General features: G+C 43.2%; 1 protein-coding gene across 5 annotated transcripts in view; it reads right to left on the bottom strand.

Moving 5' to 3' along the window:
* NOTUM (notum, palmitoleoyl-protein carboxylesterase) overlaps positions 1-19377 on the bottom strand; it is a 197913-nt gene that overhangs the window by 77542 nt on the left and 100994 nt on the right. For 4 of the 5 annotated variants that reach the window (XM_077251416.1, XM_077251412.1, XM_077251414.1 and 1 more), the window contains exons 2-3: positions 11756-12080; positions 8341-8393 (exon numbers count right to left, since the gene is read on the bottom strand). In XM_077251416.1, coding sequence (XP_077107531.1) covers positions 8341-8393; positions 11756-12060 — 358 coding nt within the window. In that variant the 5' untranslated portion in view covers positions 12061-12080. Of the gene's footprint in view, positions 1-8340; positions 8394-11755; positions 12081-13657; positions 13773-19377 lie in introns of all 5 variants that reach the window. The other variant, XM_077251413.1, reaches the window with a different exon arrangement.

The raw sequence follows: 19377 nt of genomic DNA, 5'->3' as shown, positions 1-19377 counted from the left end.
TCGTGGTACCTGTTCTAACGTTTCGTCACTCGAAGCCGCCGGAACCAAATGTGATGCCAGATCATCTGGAGCCAAAAGAGACTCTGCACCAACAGATTCCAATAGCTGACATGATCCCAGCCGTAACTCAGCCACAGCAGACTCCAACAGAGGATGCCATGCCAACAGTTGAATCGGCAAGTCCACCCTTGGCTATCAGTGAATCTGCCATGCCCACAATTAGTAGCAGCAGTCCTGAGAGCTCCAGCATACCAGTGCTACCTAGACTCACTAGAAGTGTAGCCAGAAGACAGTGTACTACACCAGCGATAGCAAGCACAGCGGACCCTGTTAGGTCACTAGCAACCCCTGCACTGCGGAGGTCTACACGTAGCACTAAAAATCAGACCCCAATTCGCTACAAAAATTGGAAATATTAATGGTTGCGGCTGTTTGTTTGAAAATGTCTGTATATATATCTTTGTCACAGTTTTAAAATGGACAATGGAGTAATGGACAGTGAATTACTCAAAAACTTTCATTATACTTTTAAAAGGATCCCTTTGTTTACCCGGGATCCTTGCTGTTTCAAGTTTGCACTCACTGAACTGGGAGTCATGAACTGTGCATGACCAAGACTTTCGCAACGTTCAAGTGTCCTCACCTCCCATAAAGGGAAGCATTGTTATCTTAACATGTTTTAAAGCATTCTAAAAATTTGTATGTCTTTTTGCTAATGTATTGTTGTTCTTCTTTTCCCAGTCCTGGAGTACTGGATTTAACAGGGGAGGAGTGTGGCGCCCCAGTGTCCTGGTCGTCGCAATGATGTCATTATCCTTTTAGGGGAGAAGTGATGTCATGTCTAAAGGCAATGAAAGACAACCACATTCAGGTATTACACGCATGCAACATGTTCACACTCCAGACCAGAAGGGGGAGCTCTAAGCCTGTTTAGGGTGAGCTCCCCTATTTACATCCTGATCTGGAGTGAAAGGAGTTCAGTTCCTGTCAGGTAGACAGAAGAAGTGGAGCTCTGCTGGCCTGAAGTGCTGCAACTTCTGGAAAAAGACACAAAAAGGTGAACATACTGCAGAGAGTGTGCAGGAAAGCAGAGCACAGGAGAGGAATATCAGATGGAGATCAGCCAGGAACAAGCTGCTCCTTTCTGAGGCACAGAAGCCGGTAGCCAGGAACACCGAGGGAGTAATAGACTCTACGCATTACTTCAGAGACCGGCAGGACAGTCAATTCCAAGTTGGCTGCCCGACCTTAATACCTAAGAAGACACGGTGGCAAATTGTGGGGGTCGGGCGTCTCTAGGGTCCCTACAAACAAGCCCCAGGCTATCCCAGTCATACGGGTTGTCCTATCCATACCATCTGGGGGGACAGAGAGGAAGAAATAACATCAAGAACAATTACAAGAGTTGTGAGGACTATCCCGTGGTGCTCAGCAGGGAGGTACTACAACACACAGGCGCTAGGAGGAAGGCTACTGATTTCCACCTGGACTAGGGGACTCTGGAATTGCCTTCAGACCAACCGGACTCTGTCTGCCCTGTCATCTGGCGCTCCGGGCTGAGGATACCATCTGAAGTCTTCAGTAAACAAGGTAAAAGACTGCAAACCTGTCTCCTCGTTCTTTATTGCACCTTGCCCATATATAAACTCTTTTACTGGACACCCCTGAGGGCCACGGACTGGGTCAGACACCGTGACATCCCCCGAACTGGGGGCGATCCAGTTGGGCCTGGTGTCTCTCTTCCTTCTCCTCCCACTTACGGGCGAGTTGGGTCTGGTAATCCTCCCAGCTTAGGACTTCAACAGTCTCCCCTTTTTGTGTTTCTGCCCCGGGGAACCCTATGAAATCTGGTCCGGGGTTCACCCAGTGGTACACAGTCCGCTCCGCGTACACCTCACCCAGCAGGGTGGTGGGCGCGATTGGGGCCTTCAGAAAGTGTTCCATGCCCGTGGCCTGGTCCCATGGTGCTAGACGCTGCAGGCGGTGGGTACCGCGAGGAGGTGGCGCTGTGACGGGGCCTATCAGCAGTCCCTCTATCTCTGAGGCAGGGTCGGCGTGCTTACCGGCCTCAGCGGTGTCCCTGGTGTTGACTGGTTCTGTCGGCGGCGTCATCTGCGACGGTGCTGGCAGCGGCTCCTGGAGCGGTGCAGTGAGTGGTGGCGTGTCAAGGAATCCTCCGCAGGTGTCGTCCGGTATGCGGCCTTGGTGTTTACCCGCATCTGCAGGAGCTGGTCAATCAACTCCTCCATTCCGGCCTGAGGCGCTTCCCAGGGTCGTCAGCGTGAGCGTGAGGGTGGTCGCCATCAAGTACCTTTTTTTTTTCCACTTTATGTTGTTGTTCTGAGTCTAATGTCTAATGCTTTTTGTCTTTTTTAACAGTCTTCACAGCATGCTCCTGACTCGGACAGTGAGGAGGCCGGGCTAGACATCGACCTCCTCATCGATCTAATCCGAGAGCGGGAGCCGCTGTGGAATATGGGGGACTGCCGCCACGCAGATCTTGGTGTTACCCATCGGCTCTGGGAGGAAGTATGCCAACAACTTGAAGAACACTGGGAGGACCTTGATGTTCGGGCCCAGAATCAAGCGCGTAAGTATTCACAGTTCAGTTATGTTGCTGGATGTAATGTGTTGTATACTAACCAATTTGTGCTTTCACTTTACAAGTGAAAGAGTTGTGAAGCGGTGGCGGTCATTCAGGGATTGCTTCAAGAAGGAGTTCAAGAATTATTAATGTAATGCCACCAATCAAAAATAAACATATTCTTAGCAAGGTAAGGCTGTAGTTAAATAATAAAATATAACTTTTAATAAATATTATTAAAAGAGCCTAACAGACTCATAAAACGACATGAATCACAACGTACATATACATATACTGGCTGCTACAACCAATGAGCTATACAAAACGCTCCAAAAAACAGCACGGTGGTAAACACCACCACCTTATTCATAAAGACTAGCAATGTGCAAGAGGTTTCTTCTCTTATATGCCCTCTATATAATAAATTTTATCAAAAGATAATTCCAATCAAAGGGAGTAATCATTAGTAATTAGTAATCAGAACAATCTCACCCAAGATGGACGTTGCTTCACGGAATGTTGTGGTCTGAAAATCCATACATATAAGGTGGCACTCTGCGTGCCCGTTCCAAACCTCACTCATGTGGATTTCATCCCGCCAAATGTTTATTCTTCCCTCATTCCAAGTTTCTTGTTCCACAGCACAGTTTGCAGCACTCGGGAGCCTGCAGAGCTGAACCCTTCTGGAGCGATCCCTCAGGAGTCCGCCACCGTGGGACACTTTGACAGACCCGACCCATCTACACCTTCCCAGCCTTCCCTCACATCTGGTCCCTCGGTCCCATCCACCAGCACTGGAGCATCGTGGCTGACTTCGTTACATGAAGCTGCTGGTGAGGATATAGCTTTTCCTTTACCCCACCCCTCTGCCACTGCTGCCACCTCTAGAACACCTGTGGTTCTGGGTGGCAGTGCCAGAGGGGTCAGGAAAAGAGCTATGTGCCCGAGTTCTTGCATCTGAATGCAACCTTCCAGAACTGTCTCAAACTGTTGTCTGAGCAAATGACTGCAGGATTTAATTTGCTCAACAACAGTATTCTTGAGTTGCACACACGTCTGGTCTGGATAGGATGTATTCAGATGCAACTAAATAGCCAAATCACTCCTTTTTCAAGGCAGCACTCGAGTGCATAGACAAGCTATCTCCTGACCAGCAGATGCATGTAATGCAAGCCTGCCAGTTTACCCTAGCGCATGTTACCTCCCAAGCCCCTCCACCCGCCACGATAGTTCCTCCCGCACCTGCCCTCCCTCCAGCCACTGTCCCTCCGCCCCATCCTATACAGTACCAGAATCAAGCACCGTACCAGCCTCAAGCCCCTTACCAGCCTCAAGCCCCGTACCAGTTCCCAACCACATCATCTGTGCCTCCACTCCCTGCGCAACCTCTACTACCTGCCCACTACCACCAGTCTCCTTCCACACCCATCATGCCCCAAACACAACCCTCTTATCCACCCACCACCTCTTCTGCCTCCCAATCCCTCCACTTCACCCCTCAAACCTTCCAAATTCCCAACACTACTCCCGGTTTTATGTCCGCTCGTTCTCTTTCTTTCTCCACCCCTTCACCTTCTGTTTTACCTCCTGATCCATCACCAGCAAAATCCTCTCTCCACGCTCCCACTGTCGAAGTGTCCCAATCTGACAGTCACTCCAGTATTATCTCCACCCCACACTACATGAATTTATAAAACATTTTGAAAACATTTGTAAATAAAAAACAATTTTTTGGATTAAAAATTTTTGTCTTTCATTTATTAAATTATAAGGTTAAATACTTTGGGTAAAACAAGGTACAATACTTTGGGTAAAACAAGGTGCAATACTTGGGTAAAAAAGGTGCATTACTTTGGTTAAAACCAAATCAGGTACAATACTTTGGGTACAACAGGTACAAGACTTTGGGTAAAACAAGGTACAATACTTTGGGTAAAACAGGTACAATACTTTGGGTAAAACCAAACCAGGTACAATACATTGGTTAAAACAGGTACAATACTTTGGTTAAAACCAAACCAGGTACAATACTTTGGGTAAAACCCAACCAGGTATGATACTTTGGGTACAACAGGTACAATACTTTGGGTAAAACAGGTACAATGCTTTGGTTAAAACCAAACCAGGTACAATACTTTGGGTAAAACCCAACAAGGTCCAATACTTTGGATAACAAGGGTCAAGACTAATGTTTCAAACTATCTAATCCTGCCAGTGTACTCTTCCTTAAGGTATAATAAATTATTCAGCAAATGTGTCCCTCATTCTGGAAACTGACACAGAACTTCTATAAGTAATGTTCTCTGATAATCATCAAGGTGGTTTCTTCAAAGTGGCCATCAATGGAAATCTGTTCCTTACATATAACAAAATTGTGCAGGACCACACAAGCTTTCACCACCTCGTCAACAGTGTCAGTCTTCAGGTTGATAATGGTCAACAGAACTCGCCATTTGGCTGTTAGAATCCCAAAAACGCACTCCACCATTCTTCGTGCTCGTGTTAGGTGGTAATTAAAACTCTCTTAGTTGGCTTCAATCCACTACTTGAGTATGGCTTCAGCAGGTATTCCAAGAGTTGGAAGGCTTCATCTCCAACAAATACAAATGGTATTGGTGGCCCAGAGGTTTCAGGCAGTGGTCTTGGGGGTGGAAATTGGAAAATGTTTCCATAGAGATGACGCCCCATTGTAGACACTTTAAAAACTTGCAAATCATTGGAGCGGCCATAGGCCCCAATATCAACCGCTATAAATTTGTATTCTGCGTCTGTGATGGCCATGAGCACAATGGAGAAATATTTTTTGTAGTTAAAATATTCAGATCCAGATGCAGCAGGTTTGACGATGTGGATATCTTTCCCATCCACTGCACCCAAACAATTGGGAAACTGACAAATTTGTTGGAATTTTTCTGCTATTTCCAGCCAACTCTCCATTGTGGAATGTGGTATAAATTCGCCATGTAAAGAGCCCCACAATGCACGGCAGGTATGCTTCACAATTCTCGATATGGTGGAAATTCCAAGTCTAAACTGAAAATGGAGTGACGAAAGGCATTCTCCAGTTGCAAGGAATCTGAAAAAAAGCAAGGCAAAAATTAGTACAAAATACCAGCAATAACATTACAGTTATAAGTCAGCTTTAACAGTAGGAGATACAATAAAAATAATTATTAAAAAATACCAGCAACAACATTACAGTTATAAGTGTGCTTTAACAGTAGGAGATAAAAATGGCTTACCTAAGAATCACCATCAGACGCTCCGTCGGTGAAACTGAGAAGCGGCAATATGTATCACTCCTTGCGATGAGGTGTCCAATCCGTTCCACCAACAAGTCAAAGTTCTCCGCTTTTATCCACACTTAGCTGAAAAACTTCTCGGGTTTCCTCGTAACTCCATGTATAAAGTAGAATAAACCCCATGTGTCACTCTCTGTGCTGTGATTGGGTGGATCCAAAAACACCGTCGGCGCAGACGCATGATTCGCTGTCTCTCTTGCTCGCATCAGTTTTTCACAATTTATGCCGGATCCGTCGCTCCGTCGCGCCGCCAGATTCAGCCTGACGGCAAAAACCTGATGTGTGAAAGCAGCCTTAGCCAAGATGGACAAATTCTGCAAAGCGCAACTCCTGTTCTGGATTGTTCAGAAGGACTATATACTACATAATGAAACATGCAGATACTATAGGGAAAATATGAGTCAGGATCTGTAGCAACCAGTTGATTGCGAGCCACATTGCTGAAATATACAGTACAGACCAAAAGTTTGGACACACCTTCTCATTCAAAGATTTTTCTGTATTTTCATGACAATGAAAATTGTACATTTACACTGAAGGCATCAAAACTATGAATTAACACATGTGGAATTATATACCTAACAAAAAAGTGTGAAACAACTGAAATTATGTCTTATATTCTAGGCTCTTCAAAGTAGCCACCTTTTGCTTTGATGACTGATTTGAACACTCTTGGCATTCTCTTGATGAGCTTCAAGAGGTAGTCACCGGGAATGGTTTTCACTTCACAGGTGTGCCCTGTCAGGTTTAATAAGTGGGATTTCTTGCCTTATAAATGGGGTTGGGACCATCAGTTGTGTTGTGCAGAAGTCGGGTGGATACACAGCTGATAGTCCTACTGAATAGACTGTTAGAATTTGTATCATGGCAAGAAAAAAGCAGCTAAGTTAAGAAAAACGAGTGGCCATCATTACTTTAAGAAATGAAGGTCAGTCAGTCCGAAAAATTGGGAAAACTTTGAAAGTGTCCCCAAGAGCAGTGGCAAAAACCATCAAGCGCTACAAAGAAACTGGCTCACATGAGGACCGCCCAAGGAAAGGAAGACCAAGAGTCACCTCTGCTTCTGAGGATAAGTTTATCCGAGTCACCAGCCTCAGAAATCGCAGGTTAACAGCAGCTCAGATTAGATACCAGGTCAATGCCACACAGAGTTCTAGCAGCAGGCACATCTCTACAACTGTTAAGAGGAGACTTTGTGCAGCAGGCCTTCATGGTATAATAGCTGCTAGGAAACCACTGCTAAGGACAGGCAACAAGCAGAAGAGACTTGTTTGGGCTAAAGAACACAAGGAATGGACATTAGACCAGTGGAAATCTGTGCTTTGGTCTGATGAGTCCAAATTTGAGATCTTTGGTTCCAACCACCGTGTCTTTATGCGACGCAGAAAAGGTGAAAGGATGGACTCTACATGCCTGGTTCCCACCGTGAAGCATGGAGGAAGAGGTTTGATGGTGTGGGGGTGCTTTGCTGGTGACACTTTTATTCAAAATTGAAGGCATACTGAACCAGTATGGCTTCCACAGCATCTTGCAGCGGCATGCTAATCCATCCGGTTTGCGTTTAGTTGGACCATCATTTATTTTTCAACAGGACAATGTCCCTAAACACACCTCCAGGCTTTGTAAGGGCTATTTGACCAAGAATGAGAGTGATGGGGTGCTATGTTAGATGACCTGACCTCCACAGTCACCAGACCTGAACCCAATCGAGATGGTTTGGGGTGAGCTGGACCGCAGACTGAAGGCAAAAGAGCCAACAAGTGCTAAGCATCTCTGGGAACTCCTTCAAGATTGTTGGAAGACCATTCCCAGTGACTACTTCTTGAAGCTCATCATGAGAATGCCAAGAGTGTGCAAAGCAGTCATCAAAGCAAAAGGTGGCTACTTTGAAGAACCTAGAATATAAGACATAATTTCAGATGTTTCACACTTTTTTGTTAAGTATATAATTCCACATGTGCTAATTCATAGTTTTGATGCCTTCAGTGTGAATGTACAATTTTCATAGTTATGAAAATACAGAAAAATCTTTAAATGAGAAGGTGTGTCCAAACTTTTGGTCTGTACTGTATATAAAATTTAAAAAATATATACCACAAGGTGATATTTCTTATAAGACTAAACCAAAGTTTAGAATAAATTATGAAAAAAAATATTAAAATATGCAAATGGTATATTATCTTAAGGATCTGTAGCTAGTAACTTTCATGCGCACATTGATTAATTGTCAGACACCAATACATTCAGTATAATGAGTCCTTTCCAAGTTAGGTCATCACCTTTGACTCTACATCACACTTACATGTCACTCATTCATTAAAAAAAAAAGTGTTTTGGAAGCAAATTATGTTCTTACAACTCTTCACCGCAAGCTCTGTTTATTTTCTCTTACTTAGCTTGGGCAGAAGGCCTAAAATCTTCAGTAAAGAGGGGAAGATAAAAGTTAAGTTTTACCTTCCAAGAAGACGAGCCACCGCCGGCTGCCTTTGGACTCTTTTAGGTAGTAACTAGAATGTAAACATAACAGAGTCTTAGTCCATGGTGGTGGGAGCATCAAGGAGGGGATGGACACTTATCAAAGGAAAGTGATGGCATGATGGAGTATACACTTTACTTAAAAGCAGTTCTGTGCACAGATAGAAAGCAGGCACCGAAAGGTCTTATGTGCCTCACACAGCTTATATTTTGGGATTTATTTCCAGCCAAATAAAGGCTGTTGGGCAGAATATACAATATATACATATCGTTAAATTTTATTTAAAACTATGAAGAGATTAGGAGGAATTCAGAAGAACATATGAAACAAAGTTCTTATGTAAACTGTGAGGACAACTGGAGCCTTCAAGATGTTTGTAGACCACATTAAAAGAAATCTCCATATACATAAATATTGCCGAAATACCAGAAGATTAGATGTACTCTATTCTCTTAAGGACTAAGTCTGAAAGACGTGGTTTAGTATGAAATTTTCTTAATCACATATTTCCTACATGCAAAAGATAGAAACCCACAATCTACTACTTTCTTTATTATTTTTGTAATTCAGGGTTTGGGCAAGTGTACAGATGGGACTACAGAGAGCAGAAAACCACTACAAAATGTGGTTAAGGAGGGCTTCTGACAACCATACATTACAAAGATAGTAATGTAAGGGGGCTGTTCAAAGATTTCCAATGTCCATGGTCAGCACCATCATGGGCAAAATTTTTACAAACCAAATTGCAACAGACTTTCTAGGATTACAGAGACCTACAGAGGTCTACGATTACGAACAGCCATATTTAATCTTAAAACAAGCCTGGACTGTGGTTCTCACATCTGAGATACCATCAATGTGAATTCTGGCAAGTGTTACACACAGTCTACTGCACTGCCTAAGAAGACAATTCAGGGATTAAGTATGGCCTGTAAAAAGGCTGACCCCAAGCAAGCTTTCAAAAGTAAAAAAAATAAATAGCTACAACATTATAAAATAGCATTATTTCTCTTGTATGCACATAAACTAGTTGTCCAGTTAAAATACATTATGATCTAATTATAAGATAGGCGGTAGCTTGCTTATTGGACCACTGAGACATGGACCAATTGGCAGAATGGGAAATATCCCAGTTGTGGAACTTTTATCCCATATATAAATGGCATGTCAGGTTGAACGCTAGACTACCACATGAGCACTGCTATTCCATTCCAACTGGGGGTAAGAGTTCCCCATTATGCCAATTTATTCAGGTCCCAGAAGTTGGCCCACCACTGATCAACAAGTTATCAAATATCTTCAGAATAGATGATAATGCCTTTAAAGAGGTTGTCCACTACTTTTTCATTGATAACCTATCCCTAAGATGTGTGATCAGGCAGGATCCAACACCCAGCACCCTCGCTGATCAGCAGTTCTCGGTGTTGGCGACAAAAAAAAAAAGTAGGTAGCGAATGTGTAGTACCCTGCTACGGCCACTATCAGAAGACGGAGCATCTCTGCAATCGAGCAGCTCCGGCTGGTGGCCGCTGCCCGCTGCCGACGACACCGAGAGCAACTGATCGGCAGGGGTGCCATGTGTCGGACCCTGACCGATCAGACACTGAGGACCTATCCTAAGGATAGTGAACATCCTCTTCAAATATAGATAACTAAACCAACATTAAATTTATCAGGTTCAGTTGTGCTCAAATGTTTACATACCCCGGCAGAATTTTTGCTTTTTTGGCCTTTTTTCAGAGAATATGAATGATAACACCAAAACCTTTTCTCCACTCATGGTTAGTGGTTGGGTGAAGCCATTTATTGTCAAACTACTGTGTTTTCTCTTTTTAAATCATGACAACCCAAAACATCCAAATAACCCTGATCAAAAGATTACATACCCTGGTGATTTTTGCCTGATAACACGCACAGAAGTTGACACAAATGGGTTTGAATGGCTACTAAAGGTAACATCCTCACCTGTGACCTATGCCATGAAAATTGTTTGGGATGCAAAGAAAAACCCACGTATAACATCAGCTGAAATACTGGACTCTCTGAAAACTAGCGGTGTGCCTGTTTCAAGATGCACAATAAGGAGGCACTTGAAGAAAAATGGGCTGCATGGTCGAGTCGCCAGAAGAAAGCCAAATGATCCTGATCAAAAATTCACATACTCCATTTCTTAATACCGTGTATTGCCCCCTCTAACATCAATGACAGCTTGAAGTCTTTTGTGGTAGTTGTGGATGAGGTTCTTTATTTTATCAGATGGTAAAGCTGCCCACTCTTCTTGGCAAAAAGTCTCCAGTTCCTATAAATTCCTGGTCTGTCTAGCATGAAGCATGAACTGCGTGCTTGAGATCTCCCCACAGTGGCTCAAAGATATTGAGGTCAGGAGACTGAGACAGCCACTCTAGAACCTTCACTTTGTTCTGCTGTAGCCAATGACAGGTCGACTTGGCCTTGTGTTTTGGATCGTTGTCATGTTGGAACATCCAAGTAAGTCCCATGCACAGCTTCCGGGATGATGATTGCAAATTTGCCTCCAGTATTTGCTGATAACATGCTGCATTCATCTTTCCTTCAACTTTGACCAAGTTTCCTGTGCCTCTGCACCTCACACATCCCCAAAACATCAGCAATCCACCTCCATACTTTACACTAGGATTGGTGTTCCTTTCATCATAGGCCTTGTTGACCTCTCTCCAAATGTAACATTTATGGTTGTGGCCAAAAAGTTCAATTTTGATCTCATCACTCCAAATTACCTGTTCCAGAAGTTTTGAGGCTTGTCTCTGTGCTGTTTTGCGTATTGTAGGCAAGATATTTTGTGGCATTGGCGCAGTAATGGCTTTCTTCTGGCGACTCGACCATACACCCCATTTTTCTTCAAGTGCATCCTTATTGTGCCTCTTGACACAGCCACACCGCTAGTTTTCAGAGAGGCCTGTATTTCAGCTGATGTTATTTGTGTGTTTCTTAGCATCCCGAACAATTGTCCTGGCATTTTTCACAGGTCACAGATGAGGATGTTACCTTTAGTAGCCATTCAAACCCATTTGTGTCAACTTCTGTTCATGTTATCAGGCAAAAATCACCAGGGTATGAAAACTTTTGATCAGGGTCATTTGGATGTTTTGGGTTGTCATTATGATTTAGAAAAAGAAAACACAGTAGTTTGAAAAGAAAATGGCTTCACCCAACCACTAACCATGAGTGGAGAAGACGTTTTGGTGTTATCATTCATATTCTCTGAAAAAAAGGCCAAGAAAGCAAAAATTCTGCCGGGGTATGTACATTTTTGAGCACAACTGTATTTACATTATGGCCCTCAGACAGACAATCATGCTTCATACGACTAACCATTATAGTATTGTAAGCAGTCTGCTCTCCACAGACACTTACCCAGCTGGACTTCCATCATTGCAGGTGATAGAGTGGTTACTCAAAAGATGTAATTTCATCTCTTCATCTAAACGCTGTGCTGAGCAAGGATACAAAGACTGTGCCAGGTTCTTAATCTGAGTCATAAAATTGTCCATATTTCCCTCTACAGCAGTGAAATCCAATGGGAAGCTCTCGCCACCAGCTTCAGTTCGCTCACGACTATTGGGTACAAGCTGCTGGCCACGTCTTCTCCAGCTCTTCCTGCTCCCTGTGGGAATGATGCTGAGGAGGAGCAAAAAAAGCAAACAGATGCCACCAGCCATGCCAAGCACGAAGGTATGTCCTGTGGGAGAGGGAAATATAATATTTACATGATTTAGAAAGCAATTTTTCAAATAATATATTAGAGAATTCAGATTTACTGTGGGAATGAGGTGGGGTGGTACTTTCAGGACTCCTCTGTAAGAGTTGAAAAAGTCTAGCACATCTTTTGTTCTGGACGACCCAGAAAACCCATTCATTTCATAAACATCCCATTCATTTTAACAAAACACTATAAGTACTAATAAAAGAGATTCAATTGTGTACCAAAGAAAACAGAAAGTAAACGGTCGAAAACAACTGCCTTCTTAAAGGTGTGCAGGATTTCTGATATTAATCATAACTTCCCAATCCACAATTTCTATAAGGCTACAATTCTCTTTCGTTCTTTTTAGAAACAGAAATACTTTTGCAGATACCCTGTCTCTGGTACGGCAATCGCTGTCTACTCACTTGAACTTGACTTTTCAGTGGCTCGCAATTAAAAAGTATAAAAAAGACTAAATGTTCAGTACCTTAATAGACTTGTATGTGTTTTAGCTGTGTCACTTCTTGGATATGTCCAGAACTGCTTGCAAATATTTTTTTTCTTTTAGGCATTATGCTAATTTTTAGTTTCCTGAAAAGGGTTATATAGTGCACACAGGCAGTAATAATTAAATAATATATACTAAAGCAGAGGCAAACACTGACAGCTTGGGGCCCTGTGCAAGAAATGTGTCTTGCCATCCCTCCTTTTATGGTGACAAAGCTACATATTATATATATATATATATATATATATATATATATATATATGAGTCACACATAGTCTCCTTTATTATGTATATTGCCATCTCCTTATTACACGGTGCCCTCTCTTATTATGTACAGCGCCGTCCCATACATATCGGATTATGTGGAGCCCTGTCTTTATTACATACCGTCCTGTCTTATTAGATGTATAATGCAATGACGCCTGAAGAGTATGGGACAGCTTCTTTTGTAATGGAGGAGCTGATGGACTGGTCGTCTGGTCACCGACTGCTCCATCAGAAGTAATTTTATATCTAACAAGAGAGGGGACTATGTAATAAAAGAGGGCGCTGTGGGAAACCAAAATAACAGGAATAAACTACGTAAGAGACAACACTGTACATAACAGCAGAGGAAGCTATATAATAAGGGACGGTGTTATACATAATAAAAGAGGAAACTATGTAACTAGGGATGGTATTATACATAATAAGTGAATACGCTATATACTAAGTGACTGTGCTATACATAATCAGGCTACATCCCTGTATCCGTGTGCAGTGTCAGTGTGCTGCTCGCTTTTACAGATGCATTGAGCATCTCCTATTCTGAACCTCAAAATCGGATCGGAACAGAACATTCTCTGACCCTCATGGATCTCATTCTCAGATCCGTGATTTTCATGCATGTGTGAATGGACTTATAAAACTCTGAGTCCGTATGCCATCTGATAAAAAAAGCTGGAAGCACACGGACATTTCACACAAATGTGAGAATGTAGAATAAGGGATTTTACAAAACAAACATTATCACTCCAAATCACACAGTGCAGATACAGAATAATATCTACATCCAGGAACTTACCGCTGACGTTTCGTCTGATTAGAGCCGCTTTCTTCTGTTTCTTCTCCATCTGGTCAGACCTTCATGTTGACATCTCCTAGACATGACTCGTCTTGTCACGATGATCGTCGGAGCCCTGAAAATAACAAGGTCACATACATTGTATACATACATGTGTCTCCCCCTGAATACAGATATGTACCCACCATTAATATTCTATTAGCCACGCACCATCAAAAATATAATGTGATAAGCAGCACTGTGTCCCCCATTAACTATAATCTCTGACTCCCAATAATATTAATTATTTAGTCTGTGACTCTCCCCAATTACCTGTAAGGCTATTTGCACACGGAATATATGCAAGGTTTTAAAGTACAGGAAAAGTGAATGAGATCCCTGAAGTCTCCTGCACACGCTGCTTATTTTTTCCTTGCAAATTTGCAGCAGATTAAAATTTGCATAATGTCAATTCTTGCAGTGTACTTCACCCGTACTAATGGGGAAAAACATGTAACAAAGGCATGACAAAAATGTGGAAAAAAATAAATGCATTTTAAGTAATTTTCTTCCTGCCAACACATTAGGAGATGCACCAGAATTTTCTCCTGCAAATCCTGAACGTGTGCACATAGCCTTAGTCCCTGTCCTGTGCCGCCCCCATTCATTCTAAGTACCTGATAGCATCCTGATGAATTTGGGGGTGGGAGAAGATGATATCAGGTACTGATCATCCTCCACCACCTCCCAATTAATTACAAGTCCCTGACAGCGTCTTCTCCCACCATTCAGTTCATTCTAAAGTGTCCTATGAACCTTATTGCCTCCTCTCTCAATCCCCAATAAATTTTAAGTCCCCGATAGCATCACAATGATTTGTGAGATGTGGGAGGACGCTATCAGAGGCTTAGTACTCTCCTCCACAACCCAATTCATTTAACTTCAATATCAAACGTCCTCCCCTTCCAATGTTCGAAAGTTCATTATAAGTCCCCCTTTCTCCTATCCAAATCAGCCGCACCCCTCATTGTCCTCCTCCCCCCGCATCCCATCATTGTCCTCTCCCCCACCTCCATCATTGCCCTCTCCACCACCCCCTCATTGCCCTCTTCACCAACCCACAATTGCCCTTTCCACCACCCCCATTTCCTTCTCCCCCACCTCAATCATTGCCCTCTCCACCACCCCAATCATTGCCCTCACCCACCACCTCCATAATTACCCTCTCCACCACCTCCATCATTGCCCTTTCCACCACCTCTATCATTGCTTTCTCCTCTACCACTCCATCATTGCCCTTTCCATCGCCTCTATCATTACCTTCCCTGCCACTACCCCATCATTGCCCTTTCCACCACCTCTATCATTGCTTTCTCCCTCACCACCCCTATCATTGCCCTTTCCACCACATCCATCATTACCTTCTCCCCCACCACCCTCATCATTGCCCTTTCCACCACCTCTATCATTGCTTTCTTACCCACCACCCCCATCATTGACCTCTCCATCACCCCATCATTGCCCTCTCCACCACCTACCCACATACACAGACATCTCACAGCACGTTCCCCGCAGCTGTGCACATACTGTACATACACACATATACACACACACAGCACCACTCACCTCTCCGCATGTCCCCCGCAGCCAAGTATCTTCCTCACTAGCAGCTTTTTGTCTGACACAGATGCGCACTGAATGCTGACGTCATCCAGCGGCACTACTGTGTCAGACAGGAAAAGCAGCTCCACTCCGCTGCCATTTTCTCCGGTAGGCAGTGGAGCTGCAGGAATCACTGCCTGCCACACATGAAGGCAATCTGGCCAGGGTCCCCTTTGGGCCAAATAAACTGGCCAGATTGCCCCCAGTGTTAGCCACCCTGCAGGGGCCCCCTCCACCTCTAGGCCCCAATGTAGTCGCATCGGCTGCACATGCGGCATGTCCACCCCTGTACTAAACCTTTCAATCCCAGAGATTCCAGCACCATGACTCTCCTGAACTTCACTGTTCTTCTGTTTAACTTGGCAGCAAGACATCTTTTCCTGTATACCCCTCATAATTTCTGCAACCAATCACTGGTTTCAGTGATCTTGTTAGTGATTGGTTGTAACAGTCACTTGGGGCATAGTGAACATGAAATCAGCAGGTCTATTGAAGGCTGATCGGGAATAGAGGGTACCAGAGACATGATGCTGGAATGATAGGGAGCAACAGGGTAAGTATATACAGCTCTGGCAAATATTAAGAGACCACTACATCAAAACCCTGTCATGGGCAGCCCAATCTCCAGACCTGAACCCCATTGAAAACCTCTGGAATGTAATCAAGAGGATGATGGATAGTCACAAGCCATCAAAGAAGAACTCCTTCAATTTTTGCACCAGGAGCAGTGTGAAAGACTGGTAGAAAGCATGCCAAGACGCATGAAAGCTGTGATTAAAAATCATGGTTATTCCACAAAATATTGATTTCTGAACTCTTCCTGAGTAAAAACATTAGTACTGTTGTTTCTAAATGATTATGAACTTGTTTTCGTTGCATTATTTGAGGTCTGAAAGCACTGTTTTTTTTGTAATTTGACCACTTCTCCTTTTCCGAAAAAAAAATACAAAATTTTTGCGTGGAAATTCGAAGACCTGGTTGTCAGTAGTTTATAGAATAAATGAAAAATTTACATTTAACTCAAAAATATACCTATAAAGAGAAAAATCAGACAAACTGAACATTGTGCAGTGGTCTCTTAATTTTTGCCAGAGATGTATTGCATTATTATTTCGTTACATATATTGCTCACTGTGTGCAGCTTTAAAGCTAGTATATTGCCTTAAAGAGGTTGGCCACTGCTTAGTAATAGATGGCCTATTCTCGGCAAAGGCCATCGATATTAATACCCCCACTGACCAGCTGTTACCGGCACCAACTGGAAATTCTTGAATGCTGTGAGAACATAGCAATTTCTCCAAAATCATGGTGGCAGCATCTAGGTACCGCAGATCCATATATACTGTATATATAGTGCCTTGCAAAAGTATTCGGCCGCCTGGAACTTTTCAACCGTTCCCCGCATATCATGCTTCAAACATAAAGATACCAAATGTAAATTTTTGGTGAAGAATCAACAAGTGGAACACAATTGTGAAGTTGAACGAAATTTATTGGTTATTTTACATTTTTGTGGAAATTCAAAAACTAAAAAGTGGGGCGTCCAATATTATTCGGCATCTTTACTTTCAGTGCAGCAAACTCACTCCAGAAGTTCATTGTGGATCTCTGAATGATCCAATGCTGTCCTAAATGCCTAATGATGATAAATATAATCCAACGGCTCTGTGATAGTCTGAGGGTTCTGTTTAAAGCACAGAGAGCATCATGAAGACCAAGGAACACAATAGCCAGGTCCGTGATACTGTTGTGGAGAAGTTTAAAGCCGGATTTGGATACAAAATGATTTCCAAAACGTTAAACATCCCAAGGAGCACTGTGCAAGCGATCATATTGAAATGGAAGGAGTATCATACCACTGCAAATCTACCAAGACTCGGCCATCCCTCTAAACTTTCCATAGAATGTAAGTCCGCAAGGACAGGGTCTTCTCCCCTCTGTACCAGTCTGTCATTGTAAACTTGATTACTGTAAACGATATTTATAACCCTGTATGTAACCACTTTCTCATGTACAGCACCATGGAATTAATGGTGCTATATAAATAAATAATAATAATAATAATCTCAAACAAGGAGAAGACTGATCAGAGATGCAGCCAAGAGGCCCATGATCACTCTGGATGAACTGCAGAGATCTACTGCTGAGGTGGGACAGTCTGTCCATAGGACAACAATCAGTCATACACTGCACAAATCTGGCCTTTATAGAAGAGTGGCAAGAAGAAAGTCATTTCTCAAAGATATCCATAAAAAGTGTTGTTTAAAGTTTGCAACAAGCCACCTGGGAGACACACCGAACATGTGGAAGAAGGTGCTCTGGCCAGATGAAACCAAAATCGAACTTTTTGTCAACAATGCCAAACGATATATTTGGCGTAAAGGCAACACAGCTCATCACCCTGAACACACCATCCCCACTGTCAAACATGGTGATGGCAGCATCATGGATTGGGCCTGCTTTTCTTCACCAGTGACAGGGAAGATGGTTAAAATTGATGGGAAGATGGATGGAGCCAATTACAGGACTATTCTTGAAGAAAACCTGTTGGAGTCTGCAAAAGACCTGAGACTGGGACGGAGATTTGTCTTCCAACAAGACAATGATCCCAAACATAAAGCAAAATCTACAATGGAATGGTTCACAAATAAACGTATCCAGGTGTTAGAATAGCCAAGCCAAAGTTCAGACCTCAATCCAATCGAGAATCTGTGGAAAGAGCTGAAAACTGCTGTTCACAAACGATCTCCATCAAACCTCACTGAGCTCGAGCTGTTTGAAAGGAAGAATGGGCAAGAATTTCAGTCTCTCGATGTACAAAACTGACAGAGACATACCACAAGCAACTTGCAGTTGTAATCACAGCAAAAGGTGACGCAACAAAGTATTAAGTTAAAGGGGCCGAATAATATTGCATGCCCCACTTTTCAGTTTTTGAATTTCCACAATAATTTAAAATAACAGAAAAATCTTTAAATGAGAAGGTGTGTCCAAACTTTTGGTCTGTACTGTATTTTTATATATACAGTATATATATATATATAAATATATATATATATATATACATACACACACACATCGTATTTCGCAGTTTATATGACGCACCAGATTATAAGACGCACGCCAAATTTTGCGTAGAAAAATTGGAAAAAAACCTTTTTTTTAATAAAGTGGTGGTGCTTCTTACAATCCAATGCGTCTTATTGCTTACTAGGGTTGGTAGCTGCGGTGAAGCTTGGTCCCAGCGTCGCTGCTGGCAGAGGCCAGAATGGGGCGATGCTGCGGACACCAGACTGGGAGAAGGGAGGGTTTAGATGTGCGACGCTGTGGGTGTTTTGTGGTGCAGGGCTCCGCTGACATTTTATGAAAGCCCGGCACTCCCGCACTTCCATGGTTTACTTTGCGGTGGTCTCAGGGAAAATGGCTTCCAGGGATGGCACATGCGCTGATGTAGATCTTGGAGCTGAGATCTCCTGAGATCTTGGTGCTGAGATCTCCATCTGCGCATGCGCTGACCCCGGCAGCCATTTTCACGGAGTCCACCACATTGTAAATCATGGAAGTGTGGGGGCTCCAGGCTTTCACAAAATGTTGGCGGATCCCCCACACCACCAAACACCCTCAATGTCGCACATCCGAAACACCCCCCTCATCCCAGCCTGCGGCCTGCAGCAACGCTCCACTCTTGCTTCCACCAGCAGCGATCCTGGGACTCTGCTCCACCGTGGCCAGTAAGGTATATTCGAATTATAAGACACACCCCCATTTTCCCCTCAAATTTGTGGGGAATAAGTGCGTCTTATAATCCAAAAAATACGATATCTACATATATTATACACACAGTGGCTTGCAAAAGTATTAACCCCCTTGGCTTGTTATAGTCGGTCAGTATATACACACCTTTTCTGAAGAGCCACAGAGGATGCAACACCATTTAGCAAGAGAAAATGCCAAACAAGCCAGGGTTGGGTTAAAAAAAATCCCAAGCTCTAATGATCCACTGGAACACCATCAAATCCATGATTATTAATGGAAAGAATAAGGCACCATGAGAAACCTGCCAAGAGAGGACTACCCAC

This window comes from Ranitomeya variabilis, chromosome 4 (genome assembly GCF_051348905.1).
Source record: "Ranitomeya variabilis isolate aRanVar5 chromosome 4, aRanVar5.hap1, whole genome shotgun sequence".
Classification (NCBI taxonomy): Eukaryota; Metazoa; Chordata; class Amphibia; order Anura; family Dendrobatidae; genus Ranitomeya; species Ranitomeya variabilis.
Note: the sequence above shows the minus strand (reverse complement) of the source record. Positions and strands in the feature narration are given on the sequence as shown.